The sequence below is a fragment of the Astyanax mexicanus genome, chromosome 20, assembly GCF_023375975.1.
Source record: "Astyanax mexicanus isolate ESR-SI-001 chromosome 20, AstMex3_surface, whole genome shotgun sequence".
Classification (NCBI taxonomy): domain Eukaryota; kingdom Metazoa; phylum Chordata; class Actinopteri; order Characiformes; family Acestrorhamphidae; genus Astyanax; species Astyanax mexicanus.
Genome location: NC_064427.1, coordinates 36,541,590 through 36,564,958, shown reverse-complemented (window position 1 = coordinate 36,564,958; position 23,369 = coordinate 36,541,590). Strand labels below are relative to the sequence as shown.

General features: G+C 37.1%; 1 protein-coding gene across 1 annotated transcript; it reads left to right on the top strand.

Annotated features, from left to right (window-relative positions):
- The first annotated feature begins 1,156 nt into the window (after window positions 1-1,156).
- Window positions 1,157-20,979, top strand: tmem135 (transmembrane protein 135). Its single transcript, XM_049468950.1, has 15 exons — window positions 1,157-1,321; window positions 4,121-4,248; window positions 5,631-5,723; window positions 6,877-6,910; window positions 7,478-7,543; window positions 7,977-8,023; window positions 10,930-10,971; window positions 11,069-11,239; window positions 11,605-11,674; window positions 12,880-13,047; window positions 13,220-13,283; window positions 14,459-14,535; window positions 14,701-14,799; window positions 18,935-19,002; window positions 19,235-20,979. Exons 1-15 carry the CDS (start codon window positions 1,181-1,183, stop codon window positions 19,365-19,367), a joined length of 1,401 nt encoding a protein of 466 aa, XP_049324907.1. The 5' UTR covers window positions 1,157-1,180; the 3' UTR covers window positions 19,368-20,979.
- The last annotated feature ends 2,390 nt before the right edge of the window (window positions 20,980-23,369 follow it).

Below are 23,369 nucleotides of genomic sequence, written 5' to 3'. Positions count from 1 at the left end.
GATTCTTTAAAATGATTTGGTTCAGTGAATCGAATCTCAGGAGCAAAGATTCATTGGTGCAAAGGTCCTGTACACACAGAGCAATTTCGGTGTGTTTTTTGTTCTAATGGCAATAAATGGATGAGAATACGTGCATAAGGATTAAAGAGTCATTTTTATTGTTATAAAATCCTTGACTGGTTTAATCACCAGCTATTTATCCAAACTCGACTCGATTCACTCAACAAAGGGAGAGTGTTTAATAGTGAGCAACATGTTCTCAGAGTGTGATATTGTCAAAACGAGCTACCCTAGTGTATATTCAAAGGTGAAAATACACAAAAAAGTAACGTTGCCGTATTAGAAAATGCTCCCGACAGAAGTAGTCATGGTAGGATGTTAGGATGGGCTAAAATACTGTATCAGATAAAGTTAAGGTCATTTAGGTGATTAGAAACGTTTATTATTTTTTTTTCATTCTTTTGTAATTTACAGTTTTCTAACATTCAAGCAGGTGCTTTAATGCGACCAAGAAAACGGATTTAACAAAAAATGGGTTTGCGCATGCGCAGTGCTGTTAAGAAGCACATATGGACGGGTAGTATAACTCGACAAAACACCTGGAAAGTTCATTTGCGTTAAAAATAGGGCAAGACAATATTGTGGAAAAAACACTTGATGATAAAATGAGTGATTCGAAATTAATTATTTTTTTTATTTGTAAGTAGACATAACCATTTAAAGTGATATGCAAGTTCTTGTATCCTTGTATCCACGGTGTATACAAGGAAAAATAACCTCCTCGTATTTCAGATAAGGAAAAGAGTAAAATATGTAAATCACTGCCACATAAACCATTCTTTAGAGGTTTATGACAGAAGCAAATATATCTTTCTACTGAGATTCCTTGTATTTCAGTTAAGGAAAGGAGTAAATTATGAAATTACTGCCACTGGCAGCTTCTATATGTAAGTATGTACAATCCTGATTATCCCATTTGGAATATCGCATTAAAACAGTAATTCGATTAATCAAATTAATTCGATTAGCTATTGTTAAAATCATAATAAACAAACCACATGTTGCACATGATTCAGTTGACTCAACCTTTTGAATCAGCTGAATTGAATCCCAGGAAAGATCCGATTCATTAGGTCGGTTCGTGGATTCGCGAGTGTGGAGTCCCAAGTCTTCAGTAAACATGGCCGCTCTCAGCAAGTCCATACCGCACAGCTGCTATGAGATTGGCCACACTTGGAGTACATCATGTCCTCTCTCAACACTGCAGGTGACAGCCGGCGCCCTGGAGGTCTCGTTCAAGATCTACGCGCCGCTGTATCTTGTGAGTGTTTTTTTTCTGCAGGGTTTTACTGTATTTATATAGAGGAGGACACAGTGAGACAGGCAGAGGGGCTGGGGTTCAGTCTGTGGAGCCGCTACACAGCTAGCTTTAGGTTAGCCTAGCCTAACTAACGTTAATTAACTAGCTAACAACTTCAGCATCGATATAACAGAGTCATACCTGTAATAAGCAGCTCTTTAATAAAGAAAAACTGACGTCTTTGCACTTTTCCTTCATTATTCCAACCCGTCCGAACCGATTTAGCTTGTCTTTAGTGTAATGACTAGCTTCGGGCAATCCAGCTGCAGAAGGTAAAAAAAATCCACCCCGGGACTTTGTTCCCAATGCCTGAGCTTCAAAAGCCTGCGTTGTGCTGCAAGCAGAGCCGCTACGGCAGTTGGAACAAAATCCTGGGGTGGATTTGTAGTTTCTGGGCCTAGATTGCCCAACTCTAGTTCTAATAATGGTCTGACGCTTGTAGTTAGCTAGGTTACTGTTATCTGTTGTCTAATTCAGTAAACGGTTAGCTCTATATAACTATCTTAGCTATCTATCTACCACCACAACAAATAACAGTTAGCTAGCTAGCTAACCTAGCTAACTAAGCTAGTTCTCAAGGTTGGCTAGCTAATTAGGTAAGCTAACTTTATTAAGTGAATAAAGGTCGCTATTATCCAGCCAAACTGCAATTTGTGACCTAACTATTTGTCCTTATAAAGCAGTGTCCTTGGCTTTATTAACTAAGTAGCAAGCTGTCTTAACGCTATGTTGCCTAAATTTGTGTTTATAGCATAGTAGTTATAACTTCACAGTTTCGATGGTTATTTACACAAGATAGCAATGTAACGCTAACTAGTTATCTAGCTAACGTTAGTTGGCTAGACAGTGTAAAACGGAAGTTCTTTCATTAATCTCGTGAGAACATAATGAAACATTGATAAAGGAAGCTCTTAACATTTATTAATTAGCTAATTTACACACTGTTTACTTTTTTCTTTTTACCGGGTCCCGTGTTATATTATTGCATTGTGCATTTTTTAATAAACTAGCATGCATGCGTTGAGCACGACCTGAAGAAATGTTCTTGAGATCTTTGAACCGTGTTAAAGTCAGGCTGTTTCTCAGTCTGCTAACTAGATAATACTGTCGGAGGATTAGGAAAGAAGTGCACTAACGGTTAATGAGCTATCTGTCTAATTAGGCTCTGTCTGCTTGTCCATTGGTCCTGCACAATGACGTGATGGTAACCTGATGTTTGTAGCTTGCAGGCTTCTTTTGTGGTGAGGGGCGGGCACTGCTCCATATGGACTCCATATTACTGTAGGACAGCTCCTCTAGGCTACAGTACATGTGCTGACTACCACCTTAACCGTTCATTTAAGTGCTAATCTACATCAGTCTTGGAGCTTGTTAGAAAAACAAATTATACTTTAGCTGTAATTGAATCACATTTATGTCATGCATGTAATGTACAGTGCTGTGAAAAAGTACCCTCTACAGATTTTTGCTTTTTTTTTTTTACTTACATATTTTCAGATTACGAAACACACTTAATATCAGACAAAGATAACCTTAGTCAATATAAACAGTCTAAAAATGATAGTTTAATTTATTAAGGAAAAAAAAGTATATCCAAAGGGTTTGCCCCTGAACCTAATAAACTTGGTTGTGCCATTCTTGGCAGCAACAACTGCAATCAAGCTTTACCAATAAATGGCAATGCGAATTTTGGACCACTCTTCTTCTTTGCAGAATTTCATTTAATTCAGCCACAATAGAGAGTTTTTTTTTTTTTTTTGCATCAACAGCCTGTTTAAAATCATGCCACAGCATTTCTATCTGACTTTGTCTAGGCCACTTCAAAACCTTTCTTTATTTTTATTTTTTTTAACATAGGGCCAGTTTGGTTTGGATTGCTTTTTTCCCTTAATAAATTAAACCCTTTTTTAAAAACTGCTTTTTGGTTTTACTCAGGTTATCCATGTCTGATATTAAAGTTTAATATTCTGATATTAAAATAGTTTGACAAAAAAAGCAAAAATAAAATAAATCTGTAGGGGGGAAATAATTTCTCATGGCACTGTTTATGGCCATCTGTAGAGTATAATCAAAATTCCAGGGACAACTTTGTCCTGCAACCTGGGTTGCTGAATATTAGTACGATTATTCATTCTATTAACGTTGGTCATGTCAATAGAATTAAAAATGTGTACGAAAAACCCTGAAATCTAATATGTTTGCATTAGATTGACATATTAGAGTTATGATCATATACTGTATATCCCTATATTGGCTACAGAAGGGCAACCCAAAGTTAGCCCTGCAGGCCAAAGGGCATTTTGATTTGACTGGGCAGATAGTTACCTTTCACCCAGTAAGACAACAAACATATTTAAAATATATTGTTGTGTAGTTTTATATCTTGTTTTTTAGACCGTCAGTCTACCACAAACATAAAGACATAAAAGTTGAGCACCACTTGGCACCAAAAATGCCCTTTACTCTAAAAACTCTTGATCTCAGACGCTGTAAGAAACGAGGGCCAGTGCTGTATCTGATATCTAGATACAAATATACAAAACACCAAATACCTTGTTACAAACAAGACACACTGCATAGATAGGATTGCATAAATGCAACTGCAACAAGAGATGTTCATATAAATACGCCACAATCAGCTGTTCTAATGTTTCCGGGTCGTTTTCTGTTCCAGTAGGAACAAGCAAGGTAAAAAAACATGCCTAAAACCATTCATAAATGTGAAAATAAAGTAACACAAGCTCATGAACTTCTTCCCAGATTGCTGCCATCCTAAGAAGAAGGAAAAAAGACTACTACAAGAAGAGGCTAATCCCTGAGATCCTGCAGTCTACATCCTTTCTGACTGCAAATGGAGGCCTGTACATTGCCTTTTTCTGCATACTTAGGTAAGAGCAGTTCTTGTCACACTCTGCACGTATGACGTTTCTGCAAACAGACATGAAAGACAGTTGGATGGCCAACCTTTTGTAACAGCACTCTTATCAGCTGGTTAAAGTCCGGGGATAGTATACTCAATCCTAAAGACTGACGCAAGATTGAACTTTATGATTGGGTTTATGGTGGCTTAAATCTGAGGAAATTGTAGAAAGTGTTTTAGTATATTCAAGCACTTTGCTTTTTAATTCACTGATGTAATGGACACAGAATAATCTGTCCACATGCACTGATATGGAAGTTGTGGGTCATCTGGGGTTTTTATTTACAGTGTAGTGGGTGCTTTTGTTATTACAATTATTATTAAGAAAGTGAAAGCATTTAGGAAGCAGATCCACTCAGCTCTGAAGTGCCAGACCACATATATAATGTTACATGGCCTTGTCACTGAGTGCTGAGGTGCATAGTGTGTAGCTGGGTGGAACTATAACATCAGCTGGGGGACCTTTTATGGATTTTTGTGAATATATGGTCAGTTACCAAGACCTAGAGTAAGCCTGGTCATAGACTAAATAGTTTTCTTTTTTTATGTAAAATCTCTATTTAAAATATGTTGTCTAATACTAGGCTTAATCTCTGGGAGACCCCAGACAAGTATCCAATATTTATCTAATTATGGATATAATCAAATGCTATTTCATACAAATGTTTTGTTCTGTTTTACAGTATTTTTTATATAGTAACTAATATTATTGGTACCGTGCCTGAAACTGACAGAACAGTGCCTATTATGTTATTTGTGTACCATAATGTTCACGCTATAAGGCGCTGGTTTGTCCAATGTAGCTTTTTTTCAAGGTAGCGCAGGCTACAGTCTGATATACTTGCATCTGACCAGCGAAAGAGCTAGCTAGCTCTTAGTGTGGTTAGCGCCTAATGCTAATGCTGCTCCAGCAGTGCCATCTGGGGTTTGCAGCAGGCTACAGGCCGATAATACTTGTCTCTGAACAGCAAAAGAGCTAGCTCTTAGCATGGTAAGCGGCTAATGCTAATACTGCTCCAGCAGTGTTTTTAAAGATGCCAAAAGCAATTGTCCTTTGCTCACTCTGAGGCTGAAGCTGCTGCAGGTGTAAGATGTGGAACTGGAATCTGCACCTGTATGGCAGATTTATGGTCCAGCACAAACTGCAAACTTAAATCTGGATCGATGCGGTCCCATCTCTGCTTCATAGCTTAATCATTTTTTTGTGTGAGCTGAGTGAGCAGCAACTCCCCTCATTTTAGTTGTTTCAGTACAGACAAAATTGTGTGTCAAGCTTTATAAAGATCTTTGCATTGAATCATCAGGTTCACTTCCTCCTCATTTTGTTGTCTTCTTCCTTCTCTCTTGCAGGAAGCTTTTGGGTGGTTTCAACTCCTGGTCTGCAGGCTTTGGAGCTGCACTGCCCGCTTCATACATTGCTATTCTCATAGAGCGCAAAAGCAGGTTAGTTTTAGACCCTATTAATGCTGGAGGGTATGACCAAAAATGCATATCACTGAATTTTGCAAGATTCTGACGGTATTTATTATTATTATTATTATTATTATTATTATTATTATTATTATTATTATTATTATTATTATTATTATTATTATTTATAGTTTTTTTGCATGACTAGGTTTAAATACAGGACTGTGACTTACTGTACTGTTAGGAGTACATATAATATCAAACATTAACACTTTCAATTAAGACTTTGATTACTATTGTGTTTACATTGTTCCACAAAATTACACAATATATGAAATAATCAGACTTCATTAGCAGAAAAAATATAATGTAAACAATAGACCTTAAAATGAGAGATGCTTACCTTTACAAATATTTTAAATAGTTCCAGAAACACTATAAATGCACCTAAAATACTCATAATGTAAGTATTGAGATATTTCTCAAAATATATATTGCACAAGTAAAACACAAGTTTAATATCAATTTACAATATATTATTATTGAAGCCATTAGAGGCATTATTGTATTTAAGAAGCTGTTTATTTAATTTGGAATACAAAATACATTCAGTTCAGTGTGCATTAATATTATCCTTCAAGCTACAATATTATTATATTTATAAGGGCTATAGTTACTCATATTGCAAGGAGCAGCAGCAGCAGCAGAAGCTCCAGGAGTTCTGTTCTCATGTTTCTCCAGACAGGACAGCGTTTGACTCCACAGAACTAAACTGCCCTCGCTACAGTGTATTAGCTTATGCTATCTTGCTAGGGTTAGCTAGCGAGCTCTGCTAGTCTGCTTCTTTGGCAGTGCTGTTCTACACAGTGCTCTGCCTTTAGCGGTGTGGCGGTATGTGAAAAATGCATACTGGTTCTAATTTCCCCTCCGGTATACCTTATAAACCCGTATAACGCCCAACACTAGCCCCTATATAGTAAACCATTACATGTTCTTAAAAAAAAAAAGTAAAAGCAATCACTGTATAAATGCGGACATTTATTCCCATCGCTGTTAGATCTGATTGACTCTTTAAATTAAATCTAACTGTACTTTTACTGTGTAGAGAACTTTACAGTTGGCTATGTATTAGATTTTTTAAATAAAGTAATATTTGATGAGATTTTATGTGTCTGTCTTTGTTCAGGAGAGGACTTCTAACAATATATATGGCAAATCTGGTAAGACCATTAAGGAATACCTTTTGGGGGGCAATCAGCCTGTCTAGGCATGCTTGCTATGTGAAATTAGCTCCTTTAGAGAGATGCTAGGCTAACAGATTGATTTGATTTATTCTAGAAATTAGTATATCTTCAGTTTATAAAAACAAAACAAAACCAGACTTTCCTCTCCACAGAAAGTAGTATCATTCTGCACACTGTGGTCCAGTTTAAATAGTGTCACAAAGCAAGAGCTTGCACAGCTGACATTTACATAAAGTATACTTGTTTTACTAGATATATTTCAGCTTGCTTAAAAGTAACAGTTAAAGCAGTTGTGCTTTTTATAGCCAGATATATTTATTCTTAAAACATTCTTTTTCCTGGCCACAGCAGCTTTTGCTGCTTACCTGAGCAAAAGTAGTAAGTTTTACAGAAAGGTCTGTAAAACTTACAAAGTGTCACTTTACCTTCATGAGTTCCCTGTAATATACACTCACTGCAACCAGCCATTAACATTTGCGAGGGAAGTGTTTCAACTTTGTTTTTAAGCTTGTCTCAATCATAGATGTGCTTTCTCTCTTTCAGGCCACTGAGACAATATTCCGGATGGCTGTCTCGCGAGGCTATGTTAATCCTCTAAAACATGGAGAGGTACAGTCACTTTTTAATATTTTAATGGATCTTTCAGTTTAACAGTGCTGTTTAAAAGGGTTTATCCCACCTCAACACCCCAATTAAAAGGGTCAATTAAAAAAAACACCCAATTAAAAAAATCCACTTGTACCAGGACAACACAAACTAACACACAAGCATTTTAGTGTCACTGCAGTGCTGAAAATGACCCACCACCCAAATAATAACTGATCTGTGGAGTCCTGACAGTGAGTGTAGAAATTAGGACGTGGTTTTAATATTCTAATATGACCAGATTACATGCCATCTCATAACAAAGTGAATGCTACAAACATGGCAAGCAATGCCAGCATGGATATTCATCTTTAGGCTATTACATGACAGTAACAGCTGAACTCATAAACAGTGTTTTTGTTATTTAATCTGTCTCACTGAGCCTCTTGTCTTTCAGGTTCTACTCTTCTGCCTGACTGCATCACTTTACATGTTTTTCTTCAGGTTAGTGGGATGTTCATTATATGTGTAAACTGTGTTTTTTTTCCCTTTTAAACAAGTATTTAAATTTTATGGATTCAAATAATTGTAAGTGAAATATTGTGTAACTTGATTTGCACACATTGTCAAAGAAAAGGTTGCAAAAGTAATTACACCCAGAAAAAGAGTGTCCATTGGTCATATTTATTGAGCTCCACACAAAAAATGAGTATGTAACACAACATACCAAAGCTTCCTAATAGTGTTCTCTGATAATGCATCCCATGCAGCATGAAAGTTCTTAAACAGTTTCCACAGATTTTGCACTTGAGTGGACTTTTGATTACACACTCAATAGCATCCCACACGTTTTTAATCAGCAATTGAATCAGGTCTGGTGATGCACTTGGCCATAGCACAGTATCTGTGTCTTCAAGACAAGCTCTTGAAATGGCAGCAGTATGTGGACGAGCATTGTCCTGTTGTAGTAGCAGTGTGTAGTGCCACTTTAAATAATACATTTTCCTGATTACTTTCATTTACACACCATTTTACTTGACCTACTATCCTTATCTTTGACAGTGTTGTGTCACGGGCCCCATTTTCCTGCGCTCTTACTGCGCACTCTCTCCATTTTAGACTCTTTGGCCCGTTTTTCTGCGCTATAACTGTGCACTAGGGTTGCAACGGTATGAGATTTTCACGGTATGATAACCGTCTCGGAAAATACCGCGGTATCACGGTTATCACGGTATCACAGTTTGTTACATATATTATTAAACTGACCCTTAAAGAAATTACAACAAAGTTTTTTTGTTCAATTAACTATTTATTGTAGAAACTACACCATCAGGTGAAGGAAACCATGTTTTTCCACTACTCCTAAGGGCATTAAGAGTGTATATATATATATAAAAAAAAGTTGGTATATAACCAGATACTGCAGAAAGAGGGGATTTATTTCTCACAATAGAGATTTCTATTTTAAGGCTTTCACACCTTAAAACCTTCAACATATGAAAAACAGGCACGTCAGAATTAGAAAATTAACGCATGTAAATGAATGGTCTTTCACATCCAGTCCGGCCAGGACCTTTACACGGACACGTGAATCCATCGTAGCACGCACTTCACGCCTGTACCTGCGTGCCCAAATTTCGGATAACTCAGCGCTTTTGCGGGCGCTTACCGCATGGGTTGTGCACGACTACAAAGAAGTTTTATTTAGGTTATTTAGGTAAAATTATAAACTGAACACATACTTTGCGCTGCACAGCGGGGTGGTGTTCTCGGAGATGGGAGAACAGGTTTGATGTATTTCCTCCTTTAGCTGTGACTACGGCCACATTGATTACAAGCTTGTTGATTACAAGATTACAAGTCTGTTTTCAGGCTGTTTGAATGAGCGAAATATGATCAGAATTATGTTAATTAACACTAACATAGAAGCATAGAACTATTATTTAATAAAAATGATTTTTAAGAACAGCTAAACACAGTGCGGAGAAGTTCACGTGCGAGAGAGAGAGACACAGAGAGAGAGAGAGATTTGCGTGTTCTGATGTGAGCTACTCACAGGTAAAGGTTCTCTTTTATCTCCTCGTGCTCATTTTAGTCCAATTCATAATTCTGCAGTTTCTCAGTGTTTTCTGTCGTGTTTTGCGGCTAGCGCGAGCGCTTACAACTAACACCGCGGACCGCGAGGTGCAGCCGCGCTGCCGCTGTTATGCCGAATCCGACTCCCTGCTCAATCCGACTCCCGCTTCGCGGACAGAATCGGCACAACACCTCCCGCTGTAGAACTGCGGGAGTGAAAACAGAGCTTATAAATAAGTTAGTTAAGTTTCACTTTCAGTTTTCGTTATTTGGTTCGTTTTCATTAACAATAATAATTGGTTACTTAGCATTAACATTGTGACTATCACACCAGAGCTTTATTTAAAAATAAAATATATAATTAAAAAACAGATGCCTACATCTCAGACTATTTTCTGGAGCCCAACCCGACCCGGCCCGAGGAATGTGGTGGGAAATCTCGGCCCGAACGGACCCGATTTCGGGTCGGTCCTCGGGTCAGGTCTGGTTCGGGCAGAGAATCTAAGCTCTAGTCTGATGCACTTTCTGCCGTTCTCACCACTGTGTGCTGAGTAGCTGAAGCGGAGCAGAGTTGCGCATGCGCGGGTGACTTTCTCCGCTGGCTTGCCTTTTACCGGTAATAAGCAAACACACACGGTATGATAACCGTGCATTTTAATACCACGGTATACCGTGAAACCGGTTACCGCTGCAACCCTACTGTGCACTCTCTCCATTTTAGACTCTTTGGCCCATTTTTCTGCGCTACAAATGAGCACCCACTCCGCTTTTAGACTCTTTGACCCGTTTCTGACACCTAGCGTTCAAACTTTAAATCTCATATTATAAAAACCTGCTTAACAGCGGGCCAACTTTCATTCTATTTCTAAAATACCTCGCGAGCTGCTCCAAAAAAGGAAACGGGCTGCAAATGGCCCGTGGGCCGTAGTTTGGACACCCCTGGTGTAGTGTGTGTGTGTGTGTGTGTGTGTGTGTGTGTGTGTGTGTTCAGGAATAGTAGGGCCATTGGTTGCAGGACCTCATTAACATAACGCTGGGCTGTAAAAAATGCCTGTAATAAAAAAAACATGCCTCAAAGCCTTCTGAAACTGTGCTGTAGGACAACCACAATCTTGGCACTGAACATGTTGCCTTCACACAATTTGGTTGGTCGTCTTCACTGCAACTGAATTGGGATTCATTATTGAAGATGGTCTGCTGCCATACTGAGACACTCCATGTCCAAGTTTCCTTCCTGTCAGTTAAATCTTCTGGGTGCAGCAATTTTTTGACAACGAGTGTTTTATAAAATGTTGTACTCTACTTCTAATATTGGTTATTCATTTCTTTTTCAGATGTAAAGATGGACTTAAGGGCTTTGCTTTTTCAGCACTAAAGTAAGTGTCTGTTAATTGTGTGTCTGTATGATCTGGTGTTTTTCTCTCTGCTTGATAGTTGGTTTGCTTAATAGGTTTATGTGTTTGGCATGGGCAGGTTTATTGTAGGAAAGGAGGAGATCCCCACACATTCCTGCCAGGCTGAGTTCGCCAGTGCTTCTCGCTCAGAGAGGGCAGCAGTGCTACCCGGTCATCAGCCAGAGGAGGAACAGGCTTCATCTCGAGGGAGGGGCATTGCTGCCTTGACCCGCAGGCTGCTAGACACTCTGTGAGTATGCCGGGAACATGCCTGCAAAGTCTGACTCTGGACATCACTTTTACTAGTGATCACAAGGCAATAAATGATCCCCATTTTCTGACAGCTGGGCGTACTATTAAGAATGCATGCATTTAGTCTTACTGTAAAAAGGACATCCATAAATTCATCCATTTTCCCTTCTGCCTCATCCTTTCCCCTTCTTTTTTAAGTTCTTATAAGGTTGCATTAATTGTGTTCTAGCTCTTCAGACTGAGTCTCATTGTTGTTATTCAGATAATTCCTCTGTAAATGTGTGATCAGGGTTGATTAGTTGTGTTTTTCTAGGAAAGATAAGGTATAAAGACTAATATAAACTTTATTTTGTCTCTCTTTAGATGCAAACATGGACCCAGACACAGATGCTGCAAACACTACCAAGACAACTGCATCTCCTACTGTGTTAAGGTAAGTGTGTTTTCCAATTTGCTTCTACTGTATTTCCAAACTGTCTGCCTTTCATTTGTTTCTGTGTTAAAAGTTTTTTTGTGAAAAAGAAAATTAAGGAAGGGTTTGTTCTGAAATTAAGCAGAATCATAAATAATTACATTTTGGTCAGACATTGTGAATGAATGGCAGTGTTTTACTTGAATGTTGTTTATTAGACGTTCTTAAAACTTTTTTAAAACACAAGTCTTTATGTTTTATTTTTTATGTTAACCATCCCAGATGTAAGAATGTTTAAACCTAAGTATAAGGGGAGAGGATGTATCTAGGCCTGTAATGATAACTGGCAGATATTCAAATGATTACAGATGTTGTGCCACAGGAGTGTCTCTCATATTGTAATCACCTAAATATTATATTATTATATTCACACGTATAAAGGTTCATTTGATTCCAGCAGTGTTTAGTATCCTGTTTTTTTGATTGCACCAAAGTGAAAATTAAACTGTCACAAACTGAACAAAATGGAACATTTGGTGAGTGTCCGAATACTGAACATGATATTTCCGATGAAATTTAGATATTAGATACTATCTAATACTTCTAACTGTAAGATTGTTAAAGTAATATAATAATAATTACTAACTTATTTTTTTCTTCTAAATGTACTTGTTTTAAGTACAATAGTTTAATTTGTGTAAAGACATAATGCTTAAAACAAGCAAACATATTTGCCAATGGATTAAACTTTTATTAGGTTAATTTACTTAAAACTAGGAAAATGTAATTAGACATAATATATAAAAAATGTCCTATTTAAGGAATTTCTATTAGATTTTAGAGGATACATTACATTTACATTACTAATATTTAAGTTGCAGTGTCTTGCTTTTTTAATAAAGAGCAATTGCAAAACTACAATTCAGAAATATTTATTGAACACCTCACCTTTTTAATATCCCAGCAGACATACCAGCAATGCACAATACATTTACCTTAGCACTGCTATTTTAATCACGAATGTATCTCAGCTGTGCTATTCCAGTCATGAATGTATCTCAGCTGTGCTATTCCAGTCATGAATGTACCTCAGCTGTGCTATTCCAGTCATGAATGTACCTCAGCTGTGCTATTCCAGTCATGAATGTACCTCAGCGGTGCTATTTTAGAAATAAAACAGTAAACATTAATTAGTCAGTAAGTAATTTCTCTTCTTCATCTGCAAGGGCTTCATCCGCATGTTCAGCGTGGGCTACCTCATCCAGTGCTGTTTGAAGGTTCCATCAACATTTAGGCAGGTCTTCACCAAACCCTCTCGCCTCCTATCGCTGCTCTACAACAAGGAGAATTTCCAGTTAGGAGCATTCCTCGGCTCTTTTGTCAGTATATACAAGGTAAAGCCTGAACCACTGTGTCTGTAGTTCTCAGTATATGGGTGTCCTCTTCATTTCTTTCATCCTCTCATCTTCATAGAGAGTTCTGTTGTTCATTTTAAACATGCTGTGTTTTTTGAAGTGGTCTTTGTAACTGTCTCTTTGTTTTTCTGTCTGTCTTCTTTTCCTAAAGGGAACAAGTTGTTTCTTGAGATGGGTTCGTAACCTTGATGATGAGCTCCATGCACTCATAGCAGGTAAACCTGTGCTTGTTTATACTTTACTTCACTGTCTCCCTGCTCCTATTAATATTTAAAACTTCATTGATTTCAATTAGAATACTATAGATCAGGGGCGTCCAAACTACGGCCCGCGGGCCATTTGCGGCCCGTTTCCTTTTTTGGAGCGGCCCGCGAGGTATTTTAGAAATAGAATGAAAGTTGGCCCGCTGTTAAGCAGCTTTTTATAATGTGAGATTCAAAGTTTAAACGCTAGGTGTCAGAAACGGGCCAAAGAGTCTAAAAGTGGAGAGAGTGCACATTTCTAGCGCAGAAAAACGGGGCAAAGAGTCTAAAAGTTGCCGTAATTAAGGAGTTTAATATTAAGAGACATCATGAAATGAAACATCTATTTGAAAAATCTTAGTTTACACAACACTGTCAAAGATAAAGATAGTAAGTCAAGTAAAATGGTGTGTAAATGAAAGTAATCAGGAAAATGTATTATTTAAAGTGGTATATTTCATTATTTGTTTTATTACAGAGTCTGTGGCCCGTGACTTCAAATATATTTCTCCTTCTGGCCCCCAACAAAAAAAGTTTGGACACCCCTGCTATAGATTATACTAGTATTTAAACAATTTACCTTTTGATTTTGAAGGTTAATTGTGCCTAAAAAAAAAAAAAAAATAGTTATTAATTAGAAAAGTTTAAGTTGAATACTTCACTTTAAAACAACAATGAGTAATACACAATTTCCAAATACTGATTTTTTTTGTGTGTTTTTAGTGTGGTAATACAATAGTGTTTATATAGCACTGTAAAATATAAACATATAAATATAATTTTAGTTAAAATATATTGTTTTCATTAATATTTTTAGCAAACATTATTTATAATCCTCCTGTCCAGAATAGTCAATAGTACAATATAACATTAATCTAAAAACATTTTAGAACAATGCAAAATATAGTTTTATTGTTACCCTTTTCAGTGGAATTCCATGTAAAAAAAAAAAAAGTTTATTTCATATAATGTTTGAGGTTTTCTTTTGGTCCATTCATCTAAAAATGTTGGCACAGTGTAAGGGACAGTTTGTGTAGAAACTTGTTTTTCATTGGACGACGATATTTAAATTGTTTAATTTTGGAATCTCCATCAAGAGAATTAGCATTTATGCATTAGCATGTCGTTGTTGCCTTGTGTTGTTTCAGGTTTTCTCGCTGGCATGTCCATGTTCTTCTATAAGAGCACCACCATCTCAATGTACCTCTTCTCTAAGCTGGTGGAGGTAACTGAGTTCTTTATATATAACCTAATCTAATGAATATTTAGCAAAAATTTCCTAACTTAGCTCAGTAATAATTAGCAAGTCTTTGAGCTATTCTAGTTCTAAACCCCTGTATAACTTGTGAAGACTGTGTTGAATTAACCTCTTAATGTCTTGTCCTGTTAGACCATGTACTTCAAAGGCATTGAGGCAGGACGCTTCCCCTACTTCCCTGAAGCTGACACAGTAATCTACGCCATCTCTACTGCTATCTGCTTCCAGGCGGTGAGTCAGGTTTGCCTCATATCTGATCAACGCTGGATGCTTAAGATATTTTTTAGATTTGATATCAGTGCATGCTGTTTCAGGAGTTATTTTCAGCTATTTTCATTTTCAGCTTGACTGTTTTACAGAATTAACCATAATCAGAAGCACTTTTGTATCAACATTAGGCAAACAAAATAAATGATTAATATCGAATAAAATTGAATAAAAATACATTTAAATCTCTTAAAATTTGATCTGCAGTGTATGAAAAGGATTTGTTTAATTTCTTTAATGATTTTTAATATGACTTAACTGGCAACTACAGGATGCTAGACTACTGATGAGGCCTTTTCTAAGATTACTTCACACATAAAACAAGGTAGAAAGGTTTGATTGTCTAATTGACGATAGTTCTAACTAGGGTTGCAGTGGAATGGCATTTTCATGGTAAGATTACCGTCTCAGTAAATATCACAGTATCACTGCGTTTCACAATTATCCTAAAGCATTAACAGAAGAATGATAAGAGTAAATAGAATGATACATTTCGTTTTAAATGCTGTAGAATAGGGGTGGGCAATATTATATCGTATACAATATATCGTGACACAGAAATATCATGATATTAAAATCCATATGGTGATAATAGGGCTGTTCCGTCTTAAAGTAGTCTATTATTCACTGTGAAGCTTTAGGTGTATTTATTGTATAATTGTTTAAGTTTGCAGTTTATATGCATGCACTAAATATTCTGCAATATTTTTTGCTGCATTATATTATTTTATGCTATATTATTTATTTTGCATTATGATTATACTGTTAAACTATTATACTATATTCCTGAAATGAATGAATAATTTTAGTTTTCCTATATCGCCAAGTATATCGTTATCGCAAAAATACCCTGAAATATCGTGATATTATTTTAGAGCCATATCGCCCACCCCTGCTGTAGAACTATATCAGTTTATATAACTAAAGCATGTTATTTTGCATGGTGGCACTGGAGGTAGAGCAAGTGTTTACAGGTGCTGGTCAACGAATTAGAATAATTTGAAATAGTGCTATCATGAAATTCTTTGAATGCATTTTTTGTGCAGAAAGCAAATCAGGTGTTCACCGCACCTGTCCTACTCGTTAGACTAATCACAGAACTCGTTACCTGGAAAAAAAATTTGCTCAGCTGAGCTTTCCAAAAGGCCCATTTAGGCCATTTAACTGTGACACTGTTGTTTTATTGAATTAGAATAATGGAGAAACCGTTTCATTGAATTAGAATAATTTTTATTATAATTACAATCATCACTTTCTCAGTATTTTGTGGCTGCCCCTTTGGCTTGTATGACTGCCTGAAGTCTCCGCGGCATCGATTTGACCAGCTTGTCGCAAGTTTCCGCACTCACAGCTTCCCAGGCAGTGGCGATGTTCTGCTTCAGTTGGTCCAGCGTAGTAGGCTTTCTGTCGCGAATTTTCCGCTTGACGATGGCCCAAAGGTTTTCAATGACATTGAGGTCAGGCGAGTTGGCCGGCCATGCCAAAACTTCAAGCTGTTTTTTAGTGAACCAATCTTTGGTCGACTTTGCAGCATGAGCCAGTGCAAGATCCTGTTGAAATATGAAGTCTTCTTCGCCGAACTGTTCCTCAACAGTCGGAATCAGGAACGTTTCCAGAACATCTTGATATACGGCAGCATTGACAGTCTTCTTGAGGAAGCAGAGTTTCCCTACACCTCGAGCAGACATGCATCCCCAGACCATAACGCTCTGGGGAAACTTGACGGATCTTTTCACGCACTCGTGGTTGTAGGTTTCGCCACCACGACGCCAGACACGAGGACCTTGGTCACCGAAGGAGATGCAGAAGCGTGATTCGTCACTGAAGACCACTTTCTGCCAGTCTTCAGCAGTCCACTCGCCGTGTTCTTTGGCCCACTTCAGCCGTTTCTCCATTTGTTTCTTGTTCAGCATCGGTTTTACTGCTGGAACGCGAGATTTGAAGCCGAGTTCGCGCAGACGACGGTAAGTGGTTGATCTGGAGACGTCAGCGCCGGTCTGCTTGTTCCACAAGTCGGTGAGCTCGGAAGTGGACTTGAACCGGTTGCTGACTGAGATCTTTCTCAGCTGCTTGTTGTCGCGAGCAGAAGTTTTTCGGACGCCGGAACAGTTGGTGCGCTTGCTGCAGTTTTTCTTGAGAGCTTTGCAGACGGAAGACTGGCTGATGCCGAGCTGCTCAGCAATTTTAGTTTGGGTCAAGCCTTGTTGGCGAAGGGCTTGAATTTGAGCCACTATTCCGGTTGAGAGGTCGCGCTGCTTACCCATGATTGATTTTACAACTTAGAAATTCTACTCAACCCTGACTTTATACTGCACAGTGAACACTCTTCACAGAAAACAAAAATTCGAGCATTTATTCTAATTCAATGAAACGGTTTCTCCATTATTCTAATTCAATAAAACAACAGTGTCACAGTTAAATGGCCTAAATGGGCCTTTTGGAAAGCTCAGCTGAGCAAATTTTTTTCCAGGTAACGAGTTCTGTGATTAGTCTAACGAGTAGGACAGGTGCGGTGAACACCTGATTTGCTTTCTGCACAAAAAATGCATTCAAAGAATTTCATGATAGCACTATTTCAAATTATTCTAATTCGTTGACCAGCACCTGTACAGTTCAAAGTAAAAGACCTATATTTAAAGTATAAAGTAAATGTCCTATATTACTACTACTAATTCTTAGCACAAAGTAAAAATAGATTTTATGTACAATTTATGCAGTCTCAACTCAGTCCTAGGGTGGTAGAATATGTAATGTCTTCAGTAAGGCCAGATGAACTTAAATATATATCTATAAGCTCTTCTGAGCTGTGAGATACTGTATATGTGTGACACTGCACTGAGTGATTAGGTGGAAGATTAGTAGAGTAGAGGGCGTAATTCGGCTTCGCTTCTCTCTCTCTGATTGTGTGTGTTGCCAGTTAGGGGTAGGCGATGTGGAGAGATGCTGCATATGCACGGATGAAATTCACGGCTCCCTTTTTACCAGTAATTAAACACTCATAGTATGATAACCATGCAGTTTCATATCTTGGTATAACAAGAACTGATTTCCACTGCAAACCTAGTGCTGAGATATGACTGGTCTAAGTGATTAATATGTTCAGTGTCCACTAGGGGTGTCACGATTCTCTAAATTCTCGATTCGATTTTAGTTCCGATTTTAGGGTCACGATTTGATTCGATTCCCGATTTTCTTTTTTTTTTTTCAGCAGAGAGGCCTATGCCAGTTTTAGATTAGTCTATGGTCAGTCATTGGTTTGATTCATCAAATTTACAGTATCTTATTTCAAAAGGTGGGCTTGATATAAGTGATGCAAAGTGATACAAGTGATCTGTAATACTCCACATTAGGCACTAATGGTCAAATTTAAGATATGTTTGTAATGCCATCTAGTGGCTTTTTTTGGTAGCAGCAGTGTGCACGTAAAATAAATAATAAAAAATACAGGAACAGTCTTGTGCAAAATAATAGAACAATTAGAGCCTTAACAAACTGAACTCTATCCTACTATAACAGCTAAACATGAAAAATAAGACTTTTTCGATATATTATTAACTTTATCTGAGAGAGAGATGCTCCTTAAGGTACCAAAACTATTAACAGATTTGAGGCTAGACAAAACAACTGTTATTTTTATATTTTCAAGTTTTTTAAGAAGATGAGAATGTCCACATTCTCTGGAGAAAGGGCTGCTCTTTAAGCTACAGCGTGCTGCGCCACATCAAAATTTATAAAAATCTGTTAAAATATGGTACTTGGTGTTTGACTTTCAGCCAAATGAAGAAAATGAAGCCTGGTTAACTTTAGAAAGTGGGAATTAGGAAAATATATGTAGGATCTAGAGCCTTTTTTTAAAGATATTTTGCTCATATTTAACCAATAAGTGATATTTAACTGGTCTCACTTTAGGTCTTACTTTTGACACAATGTCTCCATTACATTTGTGTGGATAAACACTTTTTATAATTCAATTTAGAAATACAGTGTATTCAGTCTGAGATCAGAAAGGTTCATGCTTTCTCTTGTATTATGTGATATATCGGCTGATTTTGTCCTCAGTGAGTAACAGAGCAATGCTGTCAAACTGTATTCACTCTAGGCGGTGATGGAAGTTCAGAATCTGAGGCCATCTTACTGGAAGTTTCTGCTGCGGCTGACCAAGGGCAGGTAGGTCATGGATTGACTACGTTTGACCCGCAGTTCATGGCTGTGGTTATTAGCGAGAGAGTGGATGCGTCTCAGAGGCAGGCAGGCAGTGTGTGTGTCTGTGTGTGTGGGTGTTGGGATGTGGGTGGTATTCCAGCAGAGTTAATGCACTGAAACAGAGCTGAAGGGAGAGCATCTCTAAATGTGATGGATAGCTAACATTCAGCCTGCTTTTCTCCCCCTAAATCTCCAGGTTCGCTCTGATGAACAGAAAAGTACTTGATGTGTTTGGGACGGAGGCATCTAAACACTTTAAAGGCTTCACCCCCAAACTGGACCCCAAATACATGCTGGTGCCTCCAGGTGTGGACGTGGCGCTGAGTTAATGGACCAAGCTGACCTCCCTCTGCTGTGATGCGCTTAGCCAGAGACCCAAATATGTGAGAGTGGAGACACTCTCTCTCTCTCTCTCTCTCTCTCTCTCACTTCAATCTACAATCTGTAATGTGAATGGCATCGCTTTGGTTGAGAGCGTAGCGTTTCTGGTGTTGCACTAAAGCAGTATTATATGTTCATATTCACTTTTAACTGCTGGGCGTTAAGAAGAATAAGTTCTTGGAAGAGATAATGGCTATGTTCACACAGCAGGTGAAAGTGGTACAAATCCAGTTTTCTCAGCAAATCTGATGTTTATTTTAGGCTGTTTTCACTATATTTTTTCACTATAATGTGACTGATATCTAACATTTGTGTGCACAAGCTTCACGTGAAATTTCCTTTTCATCCTTGCCTTAATCAGAGGAGCTAGTTCAGAAGAGGTTCAGGTAAACAGCTTGGCTGATCACCAGAGTTATTTGCTTGAGCAGATGTATTTTCTTTAAACCTTTTTATTTTTTAAAAATGATTTTTATTTTCCTTTTATGTTGCAGTCACGTCCTGAGAGCATGTTTGGTCATTTCATTAGAAACACTAAGCAGTTGTGACGCATCCTTAATATCCTAATATTATTGGGAAAGAGACATCATGCTTTAACCTCATTATTCCACCAATGAAAGAAACCCTTATTCACACAGCTGTCGTCCATATTTCCTTTCTCCTCATATTCTTTTATATTACTTCTTTGTCTTCAGATTCAGAGTTTTTTATTTTATTTTATTTTTTCCCTTCTGTTCACACTGCCACACAAACACATCTTTCTCACACGTCAAAAATAAAAGATCTGGGCCACATTTACCTCCTGTATGAACACAGCCAACGTTTCAAACATTGCGACCATTGTTTACTTTTATGGCACTAAGTATAAAAGCCTTTCATCACTCAATCACAGTTGCTACAAGTGAGATATGGAGACCATACATAGCTGGTGGTTGAAATGATGAGACCCTGTCCCTGACAAAGTTGCCTTAATGGGCAAAGAGAATATAATAAGCAAACGTTTGTAATTTAGGCTGATTTAAAAATGACATTCAAGCATAGGAACGTATGACTCACTTCTTAAAGTTCTGCCTCTGGCTGCTCTTTGAAACAATTTGGACGTTCTTTTGAAGTTTCATTTCAAAAGAGAAGTCAGTAGGTGAGGAAACATACTTGGCGATGGTGTCAGAAATGTGTAAAACCAGGTCTTACTTACATCAGGGTTTCTTTTTTTATTTTATTTTTACTTTTTCTTTTGCTAGAGAGCAAACTGACATTTCAGCAGAGCACACGTTTTACTCTAATTTTAAAAAGGTTGTACCCCAAGATCTAAATTTGTTAGGGTATTTATGAAAGAGAGTAAGCAGGTTAATGTAATTTTTGGTGTGAATTCAAATATCAGACACCATTCTCAGTAGCACAGATTTCATTTAAATTAGCAATAAGCATCTAGTGTAAAATAATAGCAGTGCAATCAACTGTATTGCTGTATACAACTCTGTAATTTATGTAAAAAGAAAAAGCATAATGTGTTTTGATGTTTCTATAAGCGCAGATGCTTTCTATTAAAAAAAAAAACTGAAATGTTTAAAAGTATTTCTGTGGTCATTTTCATTTACTCCTGGGCACTAATAACAGACAGTAGAACACAAATGAAATACTATTGTCCACAGAATTAATGTTTTACAGTTGCAATAGTGTGTGATATGATAAATATCTGTACAGTACCAGTCAAAGTGTCTGCACACTTCTTTCCTTCTTTTATTGCAAATGAATAGTGAAGTGATTCAGACTCTGAAGGAACACATAAGGAATCATGTAGTAACTTAAAAGTGCTAAACAAACCAAAATACTCTGTAAAATATTTAGGGTTTCTGAGGCTAGTAACTCTTGGTTTTCCTTTCCTGGGGCGGCTCTTATGAGAGCCAGTTTCATCAGAATGTTTATGATTATCTTTGCGACTGCACTTGAAGACACTTTTCAAAGGTATTTAAATTGTTCGGACTGACTGACCTTCATTTCTTAAAGTATTTAAGAAACTTCCAGCCAAGATGTGCAAAGCTGTCATCTAAGCAAAAGGCACTGCTTTGAAGAATCTAGAATATATAACTTGTTTATTCTGTTTTTTTAAAGACTTTTTTGTATACTAAATAATATTATAATATAATATGTTTTTCTTTACAGTTTGGATGACTTTAGTAATAATCTGCAATGCAGAACATTTTAAAATAATGAAAAAAAAAAAGATTAAGATTTCAATTTTTAACTTTTTGTTAACATTAGCCTTATCCAAACAGGATAAGTTTCTCAGGGGGTCCAGGGGTAATTTTCTCTTTTTGTGGGGGGGTTTCGTCACCTCAGTTTTAATACAATAGGTATTTGTCCACGATCAGGCACCATAGTTACAGTTTGGGCGCGCATTTCCACACTGATCCATGTAAACATAACAGCGAGTGGAAATGGAGGAGCTACTAAACATGATGTTGTGTGACCAGGTATTCCACAAAACTCACAGGTCCTCCTGTTTTTTTCAATTGCAGTACAATAGCATCACTATTTTTCACAGACATTCCCCTGAGAAGCTAATCCCATCCAGATGGGGCTTTAGGTGCATGTAAGAAAAGGTTAAAGGACACTCTACAACCATTTGATTTTTCCTTTACTAAGAAATTGTATTTGGTTTAGAAGGCAATTTATTTTAACATTAACAAATTGGCCCAATTTTAAAAAATGAGATAAAAATTGGGTCATTAAGTAAAGAGAAGAACCCACACACAATACAGACACTTGTAATTTCTCTTCCCTCCATTTCCCCATGCTGCTGTGTAAGTAGTTGCTAATTACAAAAAAACGGCTCATTTCAGTCTGACTGCCAGTGTTAAATGTGTTCTGTCACGTTAATAAGAGCTCCAGATAAACTGTAATTTGTCAGGCTGAAATTGTTCCACTAATCCGGCTAAATCTGTTTAATCTGTTTCTGTCCGCTGCTCGCTGGGTGAAGGAGCCCAGTAAATCCGCTGGGGGGCGCTGTGGCGCTGCTGCTGGGTAATCACAGAAGTAAGCACTGCTTTAGTGCATGATACAAAGAACGTGGGGGTCAAAACATTTTAACCTATTTTTGTTGTATTAGTCTTACTTTCTTTAGATTTTGTTATTTTTATTATTTTTAATAGTTTTGTATTTTTGCTTTTTATCTTATTTTGATTTTCTTTTATTGTTATTACTATTTTTATTATTATTATTATCGCTTTTATTTTTGTTAGTTCATTTATTTACAAGTTAGTTTTAGCTAATTTTAACCCATTTTTGTTGTATTAGTCTTACTTTCTTTTGATTTTAATTTTTTGTCAATGAAACCATACTTTTTTCTTATTATTAATATTTAGCTATTTTTATATTTGATTTACTGCTATTTTACAATAATTAAATTTAGCTTTTATTTTCTCTGTCATGTCAATCCCTGTTTCTGTAAAAATGCTCGGCTACATTGAAAATGAGGGCTGTGGTCAATGTACATCCGAGTTAAAATAAAGGTTGATTGATTGATCGATTCACTGGTGCCTATTTTGGTACAGAAATCACTAATATGGCAATTCTGATTGGAGGTGAGCTGATGCCACTAGAGGGCGCTGTGGTACTGCAATGAAATTACAACGGTATTACAGTAGAGGCAATAAGAGCTTTTTTTGTGTGTGAATATTTATTGAACTTATAAAGGCTTATACATAATTATTTCTATATACTCTAAAAGCACTGCAAAAATCTGTAAAACAAATATGTAGATTAAAAAATTCCAGCCTTTTTAATATGAAAAGTTTCCTATGTTTTTCCACTATTTTTGACCATTTCTTAACTATCTATTCCTTTTAAAATAATTAGCTTGACAGATGAAGATTGAAAAAAGTGAGGTTAAGCCTGCAGTTACTTAATCCCACACAAAGTACATGCAGAATGAATGGGGTGGGGAGTGGGGG

Coding starts and splice junctions, on each gene's coding strand:
- tmem135 (XM_049468950.1), top strand. CDS start 1,181: ATGGCCGCTCTCAGCAAGTCCATACCGCACAGCTGCTATGAGATTGGC. Junction 5,724..6,876: donor CTCATAGAGCGCAAAAGCAG/GTTAGTTTTAGA, acceptor GTCTTTGTTCAG/GAGAGGACTTCTAACAATAT. Junction 6,911..7,477: donor CAATATATATGGCAAATCTG/GTAAGACCATTA, acceptor TCTCTCTTTCAG/GCCACTGAGACAATATTCCG.